Source organism: Lathamus discolor, chromosome 1 (assembly GCF_037157495.1).
Source record: "Lathamus discolor isolate bLatDis1 chromosome 1, bLatDis1.hap1, whole genome shotgun sequence".
In the NCBI taxonomy this organism is placed as follows: domain Eukaryota; kingdom Metazoa; phylum Chordata; class Aves; order Psittaciformes; family Psittacidae; genus Lathamus; species Lathamus discolor.
The window spans coordinates 155,965,258-155,982,387 of NC_088884.1; the positions used below are offsets into that span (position 1 = coordinate 155,965,258).

The following is a 17,130-nucleotide window of genomic DNA, read 5'->3' on the forward strand; positions in this document are numbered from 1 at the left end:
ACTGGCACACCAAATACTGAGGGACTGCCATGCGTGGTGTCCCTCAGGGATTGGTGTTGGGACCGGTCTTGTTTAACATCCTCGTCGCTGACATGGACAGTGGGATTGAGTGCGCCCTCAGCAAGTTTGCCGATGACACCAAGCTGTGTGGTCTGGTTGATACGCTGGAGGGAAGGAATGCCATCCAGAGGGACCTCGACACACTTGTGAGGTGGGCTGATGCCAACCTTATGAAGTTCAACCATGACAATTGCAAGGTCCTACACCTGGGTTGGAGCAATCCCAAGCACAGCTACAGGTTGGTCAGAGAAGAGATTCAGAGCAGCCCTGCAGAGAAGGACTTGGGGGTGCTGGTCGATGAGAAAATGAACATGAGCCAGCTTCAGTGTGTGCTCGCAGCCCAGAAAGCCAACCGTATCCTGGGCTGCATCAAAAGGAGCGTGACCAGCAGGTCAAAGGAGGTGATCCTGCCCCTCGACTCTGCTCTTGTGAGACCTCACCTGGAGTATTGTGTGCAGTTCTGGTGTCCTCAACATAAAAAGGACATGGAACTGTTGGAACAAGTGCAGAGGAGGGCCACGAGGATGATCAGGGGACTGGAGCACCTCCCGTAAGAAGACAGGCTGAGAAAGTTGGGGCTGTTCAGCCTGGAGAAGAGAAGGCTGCATGGAGACCTCATAGCAGCCTTCCAATATCTGAAGTGGGCCTATAGGGATGCTGGGGAGGGTCTCTTCGTCAGGGACTGTAGTGACAGGACAAGGGGTAATGGGTTAAAACTTAAACAGGGGAAGTTTAGATTGGATATAAGGAGGAAATTCTTTACTGTTAGGGTTGTGAGGCACTGGAATGGGTTGCCTAGGGAGGTTGTGAGTGCTCCATCCCTGGCGGTGTTCAAGGCCGGGTTGGACGAAGCCTTGGGTGGGACGGTTTAGTGTGAGGTATCCCTGCCCATGGCAGGGGGGTTGGAACTAGATGATCTTGACGTCCTTTCCAACCCTAACTATTCTATGATTCTATGATCTATACCTCCCTACCTTAAACTCTGGAGATGTCTGAGGTGTAAACCTACCAGGCAGTCAACCTACTGTACTTGCACTAACCTGCAGATGTAAACACACCAGGTTACACAGATGTTTCTGAGCAGGATGCCTATTTGCTGCTGGGGAGCAGGAAGATTCTCTTTCCTCAAGCAAGCTCTTGAAGTATACCTTTGGGGACTTAGATTTCTCTGTCCCTCCAAGATGCTCCTTTTATTATGGCTATACTTGCATTGTGTGCACATAAATAAGGTGGCTGCTGCAGTCCTCAAGCCTGCACTCAAGAAACTTTTATGTAACTGGGAAAAGGTCATTTTCACCCCCAGCCACACAGTCTGATGACCAGAATGCTCAATTTCTGATAGCGTCACATACACGAAGATTTGCTTCTTGAGGGGGTTAGAAACTAATTCATGTAACTTCACAGCCAGAAGAATTTGGCAGTAGTCAACACAACTACAAAAGCATGAGCCCTCCCTCTTCCCCCCATGAAGTTAAATACAACTGCACAGAATTAGGTGAACTGGCATTGAAAGTTTATCCACTTCAGAAATATATACATTTATATAAAAATATGATATTAACACAAAAATGTACATATTTGCAAATCTTGTATTACACAGGTAGACAGTGTTATGTTTTATAGGTATTGGATTACAGAAGTATTTTTACAGTTTAAAAATCTTAAGAGTATATGATTGCCAAAAAGAAGTAAATATCTGAGCAGGGCCCCAGACATATTGTGAGTGTAACTGTCACAACACTGTGAAGTCAGTTATTCCCAGAGAAAAATGTACTCTGTAAGCAGTAGGTATAAACACTGCAAGAAACTAGAACTTGCTTTGATATCCGTATATTGATATGCTGAAGCCAGTATTAAAATGCTTTGTTGGCTGAGCCTTCTTTAGAGAGTGGATTCATATGTGGGTATGAACCACAGGGATTCTCCTTTAAAACAGAAGTAATTAGAAACAAAATATCCAATATTACCACCAGAATCTGACATTTAAGTACTGCATATTCTTTATGCACATAAAACCTATTACAGCAGGGACACAGATCAAAAGGCTGATATTGCGTATGTCTGTGTCACTTGAAAAAGGCAGAGGCAGAGTTTCTTGTCTTGATTCCTATGTTTGGTCCTAATGTTGCATCTGTTCATTAAGGAAAATCCCTTAGGGATTAACTCCTGGTTTACTGTTTTCATAAACAGAAAATTCTTATTCTGTAATGGTTTTGTTGATGTTTTCAAAGCTGTGACCATCTAACTGCAACAAGACTAAAACTGACATATGAAAAGGTAACAGAAAAAGTGAAGTTTATGGGTACAGATTCAGGCTGATAGAAACTAGATTCCTTCTTCTGCGTCAGGAGTGACAGAATTACAAGTCTTGTAAACGTTATTAGAGCATGAGGCCATAACAACTTTGAATCAAAGTTACTTAACAGGCCATTAAAATAAATTTATTCTTCTTATTAAAATTGAGGAATAGGGTAATTTTGGCATAAATATCAAACCCTTGGTTTTAGGATACCTGTCCCTGAAATATTACGGAATGAGTATCACAAGCACCCTGATAATGCCTATCACTGGTTGCTTAATAGTATGTTAAAAACAGATTTTATTTGCATGCAACTACAAAGAGCAATTTTAATAATGGAAAAATTCTTGGTGATCTACAAGGAGCAGACTAAGGCAGTGTGTTTGCCCTAGAACAGCACAGAATGCAGTGGGCTCACAAGCTGAGCCCAAGAGACTGACCACAATTTGGGGTATTCAAAAGACTCTTTCCCTTCCACTTTAAGATTAAGTAGCCCTTTCTCTTTCCTCATACCCATTAAAACCAGTGGCACCTACTCTTCCAGTTCAGAACTAAGCAGTGGGGCTCCCAGGAAAGCCAAATCAGTATTAGCCCACTTGAAGTGCATGTCACAAAACAACCTGTGGGATGCCACAGCTCTATCAGCTGGCTAGTACCCTATTGATACTGATTACTGCAAACATTGTCATCTGAAGGTTTATGTGGTTACGTATGACACGGCTTAAAAAACAATAGCCACATTTCCTGATCATCTTTACCTATAGTAAATCAAATTATTTGCACAGAAGTCTTCTTTATTTACACATCAACTATACAAGTAATACAAAACTTCTCAGTTGAGCACCAGTGCTGACTTAAGGAGCAATACCGTCAAGTCAGAGTATTAGTATTCCCTGTCACAAGCAAATTCTGATACACTTTCAGAAGTTTCCCTTTTCTGTATGGATTGTATTCAGACAACTTCTTTGTTTATGTCCATCTTCCACATTCCAACGAGATTACTAATAGCAGCAGTTTCATAAAAGGTGTAGGTATCATGGGCAGTTTTCACAGCGTAATCACTTCAGCTCTTTTTAAAAGAAAATACCATGAAATCCACTGATCTGGATTGTAAGGTTTTACCAAGAGTTCATTAAATGGAGGTTATGTACAATTCAGTTGAGAATAAGTGGTTGAAACAGACTCAGTTTCTGTGTGCAAACAATGGCATGTCCAGCAATGGCAGGAATCCACATCTCGTTCAAGGGCAGTAGAGAATGTATTTGTCCTAAACGTCAGTGAATTATGCCAGTCATGTCACCTTGGTTTAGAGTAACCATAAGGACACCGAAGAATCAGGCTGTCATGACTAGGTAAGACATGAGTGCTGTAGTATTCAACCAGACTCCCCATGTTCAAAAACATGATGCCTGAATCCAGGTAAAACTTGCAATCCTGGTGTAAAACAAACAAAAAAGCCACATGTATGTAATGATTGACAATAATTTTTCCAACTCAGTGTTTTAATAAAGTCCACAACATCCTCATTGGAACTAAGAAGTTCTTTCAAACAAGCTACTGCTTTGCAAACCAGTCACACACAGAAGTCTAAATTTAACTCAGGAATTGGATATTCCTTTAGGATTTGACTGGAGCTGAAATTCTGATGTGAAAATTGACAGCTGGTTTGTCTTTTGCCTGATACAGCAACTAGAAAGCCCAGATCCAAGTCCTCAAACTCTCATCTTTGACCAAGTGTTTCTAAATCAGCTTATTTTTACTTTCGGGAATGGGAAGAAGCTTAGATTTTAACTTGTTACTTCTGATATATACCTACACACATGCATACTTTATATGCACATATACATGGAATTCATACCTGTATACACATGTATTACCCATGCCCACACAGTGAAGCTACTGACCTTTTCAAAGATTCTGTAGTTCCTCAACTTTTCTGCAGATTCATCCCACACAACCAATACCTTGAAGGAGAAAAAATACACCATATTCAGTCTGTGCTAATAAGCTCTTCTAAGTCAATGTATTATTAAGGAATTAACTACAATCCAGGTTAAAAGAATTAAAATCACTGACATTATGACAGTGATGGTCTCAGATTTTCTTGCTTTAAGGAAAGAGCACAGATGAATTTTTAAGTACTTAATCATATATAATATACAGTATCTATAAATCAAAAAGGGTTTTGAGGGATAGATTTAGCAATTGCCAAGTTACCTTTCCAGGCTTGGTAGATGAGTTCCTAATACAGTACAATCCATTCTGTGGTTGTCCGCGTGGGCTACTAGCTTTAAATGTCCTAAAACAGCAATTATATATATTAGCATGTTCTGAATCAGACAGGTAAAATGCCTAGATTCTTAGAATTCTTATTAAAGAAATCTCTATTTCAGTTGCAATAATCCACAGTACATCACAGCTGGAAGAATTTCACTGTTCCAGCATCTGACCCAGCAGTGCAGTGTAGATCTGGCTTTCTGTCCCATCAATCACCCCGGCAGAACAACCTTCTCCAGACAGAGTAAAAATCACTTTGCAAGTTGTGTGCATTTTCAGTTGACACATGAGCACCAAGCTAACTCCCCTGAACAGTGATTCCCACATTAAAGGAACTTATTATGTTTTTAAACACAAATTGTACCTATCAACATGCTCTTTGGACTACTGATCTGTACATTGTACAACTTCTAATCAACTACTTTAAAGTCATATTTTACCTTTCAACTTCGAAGGATTCAGAGGTATTAAGAAATACTGAAGCAGGCAGCCCAACCTGTAAGAAATATGAAGAAAATCAATGCCCATGTGAGTCAATGACAAGTCAAAATTCTAACAAGTTATGCAAATAAGCTACAGCCATCAGCATTTGAAATTATTAAGTGATTTAATCTTTATACTTCTTCTTCCTCCTTTATATCCTATATTAAAATCAAGAATTTATCACGGCATTCTTGAAAGCTCAACCTCCCCCACAAGAAACCCCCCACAACACCGTGTTTTCAGAAAGCTGGGGGTTCCTCCCCCCTGAAAATGCATTTAAAAGCTTCCCAAAAGTGCACATAAGCAAGGAAAAAAAACTCTTTGAGAATGGATCATCTGCTTGCTCTTACTTTTTCATAGTCATCATCAGAATCATCATCAGGTTGCTTTGGCTTGGGGGATAGTGCTGGTTTTTCAAATGAGAAGCTTCTAAAACTCTGTCCATCTGGTGGTGATCTCCTGGCAGAAAGAGAACAAAAACTGAAGGACATCTCCTCAGGAAAACAGAACAAATACACAAAAAAAAAAAACCCCACCAATGAAGGGATAATAAAATTAGAACTGAAGAAAAAGTTTCAGTTTAGCCCCCGAATCACAGAATGGTTTGGGTTGGAAGGGACCTTAAAGCTTATCCATTTTCAAACCCCTGCCGTGGGCAGGGACACCTTCCACTAGACCAGGTTGCTCAGGGACCCATCCAGGCTGGACCTGAACACTGCCAGGGACAAGGCAGCCACAGCTTCTCTGGGCACCCTGTGCCAGTGCCTCAGCACCCTCACAGGGAATTTCTTCCTTATATGTAATCTCAGTCTTTCCTCTGTCAGGTTAAACACATTCCCCCTTGTCCTGTCCCTACATACCCTTGTATAAAGTCACTCTCCAGATTTCTTGCAGGACCCTTAAAGGTACTGGGAAGCTGCTCTAAGGTTTCCCCAGAGCCTTCTCTTCTCCAGGCTGAACAAGCGCAGCTCTCTCAGCCTGTCTTCACAGAATAGGTGTGCCATCTCTGATCATCTTTGTGACCTCCTCTGGACTTGCTCTAACAGATCCACATCCTTCTTATGTTTGGAGCCCCAGAGCTGGACACATTACTCACAGATTAATTTAGGCAATCACAGATTAATGTAAATTGGAAGGGACATCTAGAGATCTTTTAGTTCAAGCTCCTGCCCAAAGCAGGTACAACTAGATCAGGTAGCTCAGAAAGCTGTGTCCAGTCAAGTTCTTAATATCTCCAAGGATGGAAATGCCACAGCTTCCCAGCAGCAACCTGTTCTGGTGTTTCATGAGCCACATGGTGAAAACCTTTCCCTAACATCTAACTGTAATTTCTCAGTGCGTGACTTCTGCCTGTTGCCTCTTAGCTTGTCACTTGCAGACCTCTGAGGTCTTGTTCCGCCTTCTCCATACCCACCCAATTAAGTAGTTCTAGACAGCAGTGGTATCCCACTAGCCTTCCTAAAGGTTGCATGAGTCCAGTTCTCCCAGCCTCTTCTCATGAATCTTGTGCTATAGCCCAAACATCTGGCTGGCCTTCCACTAGACTCACTCCAGTATATCAGTGTCTTCCCTGTACTGTCTTAGAGAATGTATTATTTGTTCTTCAGAGCTTCTAAACGATCCTGTGGACAAAAATATTTTTATCTGACTCACCACCATAACTAGTTCCACCTCCCTGATCTTAATATGAAATGAAACACATTTCCTATCTCCACAGAAGCCTAAAATTGTTTATGCAGTTCATTGAGGCTCTGACACAAAGAGCTCTGATCAAAGGCTATTAAATCTTTAAGACACACCTGAAAAGAAATGAACTACAAAATTTTGGTGTATTTTTTTAAGTTTGGTTTGTTTCCTATTTCTGAACTATTTCATCTCGGCCCACTGCAATAGGGGCAAAAAAGCACAACACTGAAGAAGAGAGGGAGCAGGGGAGAGAAACAGATGTCAATGTGAACATGAGAAATCAGTCTGTCAGCTAGTTACCTAATGCACGATGGAAAAAATAGTGCATTGTGTTTTCATACTTACTGTAACTGGGGACATGAAAACTTCTCAGCTCTAGGCTTGACTGCAGGTGGCTGGTGGGTTGGTACAGGTGGCTTTGGGAGCACTGGTGGCACAAACAGTCCAGGTTTACCGTGTTCTCTGGGCACTCTGGGCTCTACTGGTTTTTCAGTAAGCTGTGACAGCTTGGGTTTATTGCTTGGTAGTGGAGGAGGAGTTCGTGGTGAAAGGTTTAAGGTTTTTAGCTTCTCGCACCCTTCTGGAGTAGCAAGAACTTGAGCTAAAGGCACAGGCTCTGAAGGCAATGAGCAAGGTTCTTTGATACCCACAGTCTTTTTGAGTAGAGGTAGAGGAGGTACGGGGGGCAGCTGTTCACTGAGCCTTCGAGTCGAGGGCTGGATCTTTAGATTAGGTTCAGCTCGGCACTGAGATTCTCTTACGCTTAAGATATCCTCTAGTTTGATATCGGGTAAGCTTCTTTTTGGAGGTGGTGGTGGTACTGGCACAGGAGATTTGCCAGGAAAGGAATTTGCCCTTGACTCTGAGTAGGGAGCTTTTCTGACATGAGGAACTGGTGGAGGCGGATAGGCTGGGGGCAGGACCATATCTACAGAAAGAAAACATCCAAAATACATTACACACTGAGGGGAAATACAGTATGTCAAGAAATGAGACTTTTCAGATTCATTTTCTATGTGATTTAAGATATTTCACTGGCATCTGGTCTGACAGTACCCAAATGTTGGACAAGCATTTAACTTCCAGCACAATTCTGAATGTTTTATGTAGTAAACTCCTGCAATTTCTATTCAGGGATGGGTCACAACGACTTTGACCAGAGAGACCATATTAAAAGCATTACCCCTCCTCCAGACTGATGACCAGATACAGGACCTTCCAGGGCAGAAGGCCTGCAAGAAAACATGCCCTAAGGCATGTAACACTCCCTGTAATTGTTTGTGCTGCTACTAGGAACTTTTGACCCTAAATACCTCTCAAGATTACCTGTGCATTGCCTCAGTTATTTTACACCTGCAATGCTTTAGATATGACCAAGCCAAAATAATAATCTGGCATTCTATGTGAATATTGCCTTCACTGGGGGCCTTTTGTGAAGGGTATGAAAGGAATCACATACCATCTTTTACTATATCAGAAGTATCTGGCTGCAAGTATGACTCATCCTCTTCCTCCTGGTCATAATCTGCAAATAAAAAAATCAGTGTATCAGACTAAGTACTCCTGGAACCATGAAAGAGTACTGAGTACTTTTTGCTTTTTCATAATCAAATAGTTTTCTGTTCATTTTTTTTTTTACAGATGGAAAAAAATAATGAGGAATTTTGGTCCATCTCTTTGCTACTTAGAAAAGATGTTTCCTTAAGTTTTCTTGTCAGTTAAAAAAAGCCATCACGTACAACAGTGGGAGATGAGCTGGACTTCATTTTACATTTTCCTCATCAGCTTAAAATTTACTTTCTGGTGACACCTTCTAGTGTTACTAGCCCTCCTAAGAACAATTCTACTTAGTTGCAGAGATACAACTAGATGGATGCACTGGCAAATCCAGTTGAAAAAAAAAAGTAATCCCCTAAACCTAACTCTAAACCAGAAACTTTTTAGATTTTGCAACACTGGAGCGTAACTTAACACTCTGTTGCATTGCATACAACGTTTCCCTCCCAGAAACACCAAAGTACTAAATCACAGTCCTATATGAAATGCTGCCGAGTCTGTTCTCCTCGGCTTTGCAGCACTTGAACCGGATTTCCTGAAAAGATTCGCTCCTGCCTTTTTGTCCTAGTCAGGAAGAACAGTCAGGAATTTCCTGTCAGGAAATGAGAGTACTTGCTCCAGTCAACCCTGCCCTTAGAAATCTGAAGGGGCAGGTGGGATATGGCCTAGTAAAGGAACTATGTTGAACCTGGAGGCAAGGCTTCTCATGCTGAGTTGTAGTGGCACGTTTCTTGACTAGGTAGTCAGTAGCTGCAATATGCTGTGAACATTTATCTGACAGGCTTGCTGTAATGTCCTCACTTGTGATGAAAAAATAAACACACCCAGCCCAAACTGCTTACTATGAAACAACTACAGCAATGAACAAGTAACAAACTTTGATTAAAAACAGGCTATGCTAAGAATCAGACTACTACTTTGAAAAGTTACTCAGTTTAGAAGTCATAAAAGAACATTTCCCTGTGCATTTCACAGAAGCACATCCCGTGCCTAATGCAAGATCTTCCTAAACCGCAGGGATGAATTCTGTTTCATATTAAACAGACAACAACATCATCCCAATACAGAATCATAGACTCACAGAATGGTTTGGGTTGGAAAGGACTTTAAGGTTCCAACTCCCCTGCCATGGGCAGGGATGCCTCACACTAGACCATGCTGCAGACATCTCCTTGAAAGATCTGAATTTCTTTAGTTACCATTTATTTTCACTAAGTTTATGGCACAGAACAACTGCTTCTGATTTAAAATTACAACAACTACATATTTGCAAAAAGAAAAATTTATAGTTGCAAATTAGATCAGTTTGCTCAAGCTATGGGAATAATTCCTGCAAAATCCGGAAGAAATAAGCAAGCAAGTAAATCTTATTTATTGTGTCTTAATTTATCACCTTCATTATCTGCTGAATGATGAGAATACTTGATATCAATGGGACGTTCTACTGAGCCATAGAAACTGTCTGCATCGGAACCAGAGTCACTGTGAAAACAAAAACAGAGTACCTTCTGCATCACTGTGCTATGGGTACTGGGACAGTAAACAGGCCTGTTAGCAGGACAGCAGCACTGCAAAGGAATGCCGGAAAAGCAGAAGCGATCTATTCCTCATTCCCAATTAACAGCCAGATATGTTGCTGCTGTCTTAAAAGTTTTTTTACACAAAACTGACATTTAAAGTTCTCTTAGTAAAAAAATTTGGTTTTGTCTTGGTACTACTTAAACTATGTATTAGGAAGGCCTTTCATTCTTGGGCCTTACTGCATTGGTTTAACAGTAAACTGCTTGTGGGTGCAAAAAGCCTAAAGCACCACTGTCAAGAACTAGAGCAAAAGGGATAAAAAGCAAATAGAGATTAAGGATTTATACCTGAATTCTGTTATTGTTTCTTTCTTCTCATGGTAGTGATCAATTTCTGTCCTCAAGGACAGCATCCAATTCTAAATAAGAAAAAAACCAACAACCCACCAACATTCAATACAAGCATCTTTAAATTGTTAAACAAAGATTTACAGTATCTATCCTGTGTAAGAACAGAGTAACTCTGTAAAGAACCTACACTGAAATAGGATTCATCCATGAACCCTTTATGTTGAGAGGACTTACCAGTCAAATGTTCTATCTAAAGTGCTATAAGAATGTATATTAAACATATTAAATATATTAAACTTTTACTCTGCAAATTTCAAGCTGTTCTTTCTAAAGCCAGGTGCTTGCGCATAGTATGCACTATGGGTGCGTATGTCTATGGGTGAGAGATCTCACTGAAAAGGTTTCACACTTTATAAAATGTTTAACATACAAAAATTTGTTCCTTGGCTAAAAATTAAACAAAGAATAAGGAGAAAACCATGCCATCTTATATGTCACTTACAACCAGTCCCTAAATTACAACCTGAACTAACACTAACTTAATAGTTAAAACTTAAGAAATTCTTTTCAGAGGAGACAAAAGGACCAGCTATACAAATTGTGGTGACAGCTGAGTATCCAGTTCATTTAGATTTTATAGAAGTCCAGGATTCGCTTTCTGCTTCAAGAAAATTGAAGAAGTTACCTTTCTTTCATCTTCAGAAGAAGCTGAAAAAAACCACGTCCTGTGCTTCTTGCTAATGTGAACTAACTTGAAAGGAAACACATTGCTTGATGTCGTCTCCTCAACTGCCCGCATAACCCTGAGAAACAGAACCACCAATACATGAAACCCTTCATCTATATTTCTGCCATGCAAGTCATAAAGCTCCGACAGAAAGCAGTTCTACAGGCCAGTTCTGCCTTAGGAAAAATAACCCCCAAGCCCAGAAGGAAGCCTTAAAACTCCCCATAGGTGCATTTCTAGCACTGATCCACTGAAGTGGGTAGAAAGAACAACGCAAGAATGATGATAGGACAAAGAGCACTCATTAAACTACCAGCCATACTTGCAAACGGATGTTCAATAGTTTTAATGAACTGCATTAATTCACAAGCTTCACACCACAGTAAGAAGTATTTAAGGTGCCTGTGATCAGCATTTCAGAAAGGCACAGATGAAAAAAATCAAGATACACATTTTCCATGAAAATAAAGGAGAACTAATATTAAAAGTTATTTTTCTACTTTTCCCTTACAAACACTTTCTTGCCCTTTTTTTATTATTTTAAACCAAGCACAACTCAACCTCTTTCACAAACTGCATTAGATATGTTTGTTTCTCATTATTTTTCTCCCACAGGGGTCTCAAACAAGGAAATTCCTTACACATGCATGAATTTGGTTGTTGATGCTGTCTGTAAGGCTTTGGAACAAATAAAGGAGACTAAAATCCAAAGACTGTGGGTAGTCTAAAAGTAACATTTCTAAGATTTGTTGCACATAAACCAAAGATAAACCTGATTAAAGCTTTTACAAATCATTACTGGGGCTTCCTTTCTTGTTCCTAAACTTTTCTAACTCACCAACTTCCTCATGCAAGATAGGATTTCCGTAAGTCCTTAATATCGGGGAACATGGTTTGTGAACATAGAAAAGATGATTCGCAGAGATATTTAACATTTGGTTTGGGACTTATTCAAGATAGTGTTTTGGGGAAAAAAAGAATAAATCTAATTAATACCCTGAAGCTGCCATTAAGAACAACATCAACTGCAAAATCAGAGATTACCTCTTCTTTAGAACCACAATCCTACTTTAAAACTGGAGAATGTACTTTTCTGCATCTGCCCAGATGGCAGATGCAGAAAAGGCACAAAAGGAACTCTTTAAGCTATTTGACTAATGTAAGGCTCATAAGGATGTCAATGTGGGAAATACCCCTGGTTCAGCTGGGAGGGATACTAGCAATAGGCATCACTATACATTTTGAGTCATAAGTGTACTCAGCACATTCTCGTCTCATGTCCACTCTTCACACATAAAGTCTATTGAATGAAAACTGCAAAACAGAAGTCCAGGGAAGCCTTAGAGTGACTTGGTTTCACACAGCCTTATGCAACTACCCAGTCTAACAAATTCTTTCACTTCAAATGATTTCTCAATAATGCTTATGACTGTGCACAATACTAACCAAGATCTGGTCCTGATTACAGTCAAAGTCTCTACAAGACTGCTAGAATGCAGATATATGAAAAGCAGTGACACAGTCCCTAGCATCTACAGATTCCATGGCATTTTTCATGTCTGTCAATGTGATTACAGAAGCTAGAGTCATGACCAAGTTGCATCACAAGTTTCTTATACAAATTAATATTGATTTTTTAATTAGTTACAATGTTTACAACTGTATTCCCATAAAATATATCATTGTTGCAGCCACTTAGAAGGCTAATAAAGATATTTCCTTATTCCAAAAGTCTGAGAACATTATACAGTTAAAGAATCACTTATATGTTTAAAAATACCAAAAAAATTTGCTGTGGTTAGGACCAATAATGTGATAATTCTCTATATACTCTCAGTAGTCCTTTCTGAGCATCAGCTACAACAACAATTTCCTAAAGTTAGGTTAGGCTTCTAATCGTAGGTCTTGTACATATGCCGCATTCAGTCAGATTCTGGTACTCCTAATAACATGAAAGCCATGTATTTTTGTCTTCAACTTAAAAAGCAAGTATTAAGATCTATAACATGTAACAAACGAGTCAGACATTTTGCACATGCATTCTCTCATTTATCACTACTGTAGTTGAAATCAGTTTTGACGCTGCTGTTACTGAACCAGTTACTCCATAAATATTCTTTTCTGATTCCTTTCTATTTTTGTGACAATCACTGAATTCACTGGAGAACAAAGGTAATTTATCCAAAAGAATCCACATCTACCTGCATGTGCAAAGTCTGCATTAAGTCAGTACCAAGCCTATTGCAATTTTAACAGCCTTACTGGTTAAACTACAAAAGACGAAGGCTATATACTTGCAAAGCACAGGACACATCATATACACAGTTTGAAAGGAATACAACTCTTGGAGTCTGAGATCAGACCGTAACCTAAACAACAGATGTAGTTCTGTTTAACTTCACTGGAAATGAAAACCATAGTCCCCACTGCATTAAGTAGAGGAGCTTGGGCGTTAAATAAGTTCTTTGGCGCTCACCTGTTGTAGCCATTCAAAGAAAATGCACCCTGTGGAGATGCAGATGTGCTGCTCTTAAAATAGTAAATACATCCCTCATGGATAATCACAAATCTCAATGGCCCTGAAAAGATAAAGAAAGAAAGTGAGCAAGACATAAACCCAAAGGCAGTACATTAACTAGAACCTCTTAACTAGTTAGTGCTGTTTTATGATTAATAAGATGACTAAAACAATAGTTCTGCCCAAGTTAAGTGACAGCTGACTGACCATCAGCTGCACGGTAAAGCTGCTCACAGCGTTTCAGGGCTAAAAGGAGCATCTGCTTCCCTCATTTCAGAGGCAGTTGATCAGATAACTTCAAAAGAAGCCTAAGAGACTACAGGTCTGACCTCCAGTTGTGCTCCTTCACTAGACAAATAAGCTAATGCAACAATGCAACCTAAAACAAAGTGGAAGGAAGGAGGTAGCCACAGGGTACAAATGCATATTTATGAACATCCCGAACTCATGATGGTATCTCCCTGATGATTTATTTTCCTTTTTTAAAAGGGGCAACACTCCTTTATCAGAGGTGGTAATCTTTGTCCTTCACTATAAAAGTATCGTTATAAACAGAGATAGCAAATGAACAGCATATAAATAAGCAAACTCATAATCTTAAGTTTTCTCCATGTAAATAGATTCTGATTCCAGAAGCAATTACTGTTTCTAAGTACAACCTAATGTTGGCAGTGAGAAAATTTCTATTTCACAACAGCAGTAGGAGATGGGGATATTTTTCCAATACAGAATAACCAACTGGAAAAAAAGCTGAGTACTAATTTCTTTTAGAAAAGAATATTTGCAATTGATACATACCCCAGGAATGTGTTTGTGTCTTTCAAACCTTACTTGGGAAGGACTTGAAAAAAGATTTAACCAAGTAAACCAACCACAACATTTATCATCTAAGATTTACAGTTTCAAAACAATTAAAGGAAATTCTTTCAATATGGGTCTTTCATTTATATATTCCAGTAAAACTGTAATCCAGTACAGGTGAAGTGGAAGATCAGCTTCATTAAATAGTCTGTTAACACGAAATGTGCTAAAGGCCTGGAAGGGAAGCATTTAAAACATTTAGTTTAGTCAACTTACACTTCAAGATCTGCAGCTGTGTGCCTCCTTTTTTATGAAGATAACCTGATTTGGTCACTCCTCCAGGCATTGTCAAAAGGTTTTGTGCTCCAATTGCCTTCATTGGGACTGGCCAGACCTGCTCCTGCGAGGCCATCATTCTGCAATTTAGAATAATTAAAACCAGTTTAAACTTAGATTTTGCTTTAAGAAATAAGTACTGAGAAACAAAGCTTGTTTCCTTAAACAAGTTTTCCAAACAACTAACATGGTTCAGCAGTCAAGTATGTAGCACAGACGGGTGCTCAGAGATTCCAGGAAGTTTGTAATGTATAAAAAACCATGGTGCAGAAAGTCCCGATTTATTTTTATACAGCTCTCAAAAGTGATTGGCAGTTGTTGAAACAATGCAGGAGTGCTTGGTAAATGTTATTTAAGTATTTATGTTTTAAAATGCTCCAGATAACACCGTGAGACTTAATCAGGCAGGTGACTAGCAAGAAAATCGGTTTATTCTCCAAAGTTCTATGCCACATGTGCATGAAATGTAATATTCTATATAATTAGGGGAATCAATAGTCATATTTTAGTAACTGCAGTAACCAACAGTACTTACTGCTTATATACACGTTTTATTCCAAATGAAAGCATTAGCATATCGTCTCATACTGGATGTCATGTGTGACAGCATCCTGTGCAAATGAATTTCATCTGACATTGCTGCAGGCTTCTATTTTATTTATACATTAATTATTAATGCAAAAAAAAAAATGTTTCTTAAGTGGCAGTTTTTCCTGGCTGATACATCACTATGAGCCCTTTCTTTATTCAACCAGTAACAGAACTTGGCTAAAAATCCTACTGTGTAATACAGAAAAGAAATAATGTGTGAACTGAAGGGGAAGTTTGCCCTAGACATAAAAGGGCCATTATCCTCAGATGTAGGGTTAGATACCTTTGCTGTTAAGAAGCAAATTAATGAAGTTACAGTTAATTAGTTTCTGATAAAGGAATGATGGTTTAAAATTGGAGAGCTTTTAGTGGAAGACTTAAGTCTAATGGATCTTTTTTGCTTTTCCTTTCCCCCAAAGGGACAGTACTGGAAGTTAATAGTGTAGCTCAGTACAGGAATCCAAGAGCCCGCAGTGCAACACACCTACCTGAGCACTACTCTCTCTGGCATAAAATGGCAACTTGAAGTACCCATACTGAAAAGAATAAGCAAGGGATGCAGTTTTGTTGAGGGATTAATTTCAATAGCAGAGTATGTATCCACTGTACATGTGTTAGGAAAAACAGAAATGCAATTCAATTGATCTTTCAGTGGATCAGCTCAGGATGTAGATCTAATGCCTTGCCCTTTGCTCACGATGCATTAGTGGGCAGGGGTGGAAATTACCTAACAATTAAGTTAAACTCAATTAAATTTTCTGGGCAGCCTAGAAAACCTAATGACAAAAATTAGGCTTTAGTCCCCAGTGTTATAAAACAAGCACAAGGAGAGAAGATCAGATCCAAGGCCCTAGAAACGTTCTCACAGAAGATATTGCAAGGCACCATGGTTTCTCAATTTTCCTCCAGGACTCTCCTGCTCACCAAAATCTAAGTTACTTTTGTTGTTATCAGCTACATCCTTCCTTCTGCTATTTCCTCCCTGTTCTTATTATACGATTGGGATCTTTCCAAGCTGAACTGTTCCTTCCTCTTTCTCCTCCACAATGAAATTTCTAGCAACAGCATTGTGTTAACAGGTCCAAGAAGGGGCTACGCACAGATATTTAAAGCTGTTTAGAACTAAAAAAAGTAAAAAAAGTTAATACACCCCCAATTTCTTCACATAATTTCCCCACACCTTGAAGAAAAGTCCAAGTGGGGAAAATGGTGAATATTAACCAGCGGGCTGCTGACACCAAACCACACTGCAGTACTGCTAAGAGTCACTTCTTTGAAATAACGAATGCAAAGGGAAGTCCGGGGCTCATTTTTTTCTTCTAAGAACAGGCTTAGCAACATTGAAACATAAGGAATTAACTTATGATTAAGTTATTTCAGTCCATTTCTAGTTACATTCAGAAAAAAGATTAAGTAAAAATGGAACCTTTTTATTCAAATAGACTCTGATGTCAGTTTTCTTAAACTAACTTTAACATTAGCCTCAACGCTATCCAGCAGTTTCAAGTTCATCATGGGTCTTCAAATCCTTTGTGTGTTTACTACAAAGAACAAGAAGGAGCTCAAGCACCTAGCCTTCGGTGTTCCATACTTAGGTTGAATACAAACCAGCAGAGGCAGAGTTAAATGTCTCAGTGAGGTTATCCAAAACAAGCAGTTAGCTGAGATTTCAGGGAGGCCAATGACAAACACTGGGGACAAGGGTATCCCACCCTAGGTAAACACATAGAACAGAAATATCAGACTAGGTCATGTTGGCCTTCTGTACAGGGGTAGACTAGTTAGGCTACTCACTAAAGCATGCCCGGATGGCGCATTTTCTCCTCCTGAAAAGCCAGAATATCAGGCAGACATATAAAAACCCTCAAATCATGGAAGCAGAGGAGCAGACAGAGGGAGGGAATAAATCCAGTTCTCCAGTATG

At 39.5% G+C, this 17,130-nt stretch overlaps 1 protein-coding gene across 6 annotated transcripts in view; it reads right to left on the reverse strand.

The window, feature by feature from the left end:
- Positions 1-1,551: 1,551 nt before the first annotated feature.
- The window catches only part of SH3BP2 (SH3 domain binding protein 2), a 39,266-nt gene continuing 23,687 nt past the window's right edge, over positions 1,552-17,130 (reverse strand). For all 6 annotated transcript variants that reach the window (XM_065660526.1, XM_065660514.1, XM_065660521.1 and 3 more), the window contains 12 exons: positions 14,556-14,695; positions 13,437-13,539; positions 10,919-11,036; positions 10,231-10,301; positions 9,756-9,844; positions 8,265-8,330; positions 7,151-7,733; positions 5,470-5,578; positions 5,077-5,132; positions 4,577-4,658; positions 4,264-4,323; positions 1,552-3,793 (listed from right to left, as the gene is read on the reverse strand). In XM_065660526.1, coding sequence (XP_065516598.1) covers positions 3,656-3,793; positions 4,264-4,323; positions 4,577-4,658; positions 5,077-5,132; positions 5,470-5,578; positions 7,151-7,733; positions 8,265-8,330; positions 9,756-9,844; positions 10,231-10,301; positions 10,919-11,036; positions 13,437-13,539; positions 14,556-14,694 — 1,614 coding nt within the window. In that variant the 5' untranslated portion in view covers position 14,695 and the 3' untranslated portion in view covers positions 1,552-3,655. The remainder of the gene's footprint in view (positions 3,794-4,263; positions 4,324-4,576; positions 4,659-5,076; positions 5,133-5,469; positions 5,579-7,150; positions 7,734-8,264; positions 8,331-9,755; positions 9,845-10,230; positions 10,302-10,918; positions 11,037-13,436; positions 13,540-14,555; positions 14,696-17,130) is intronic.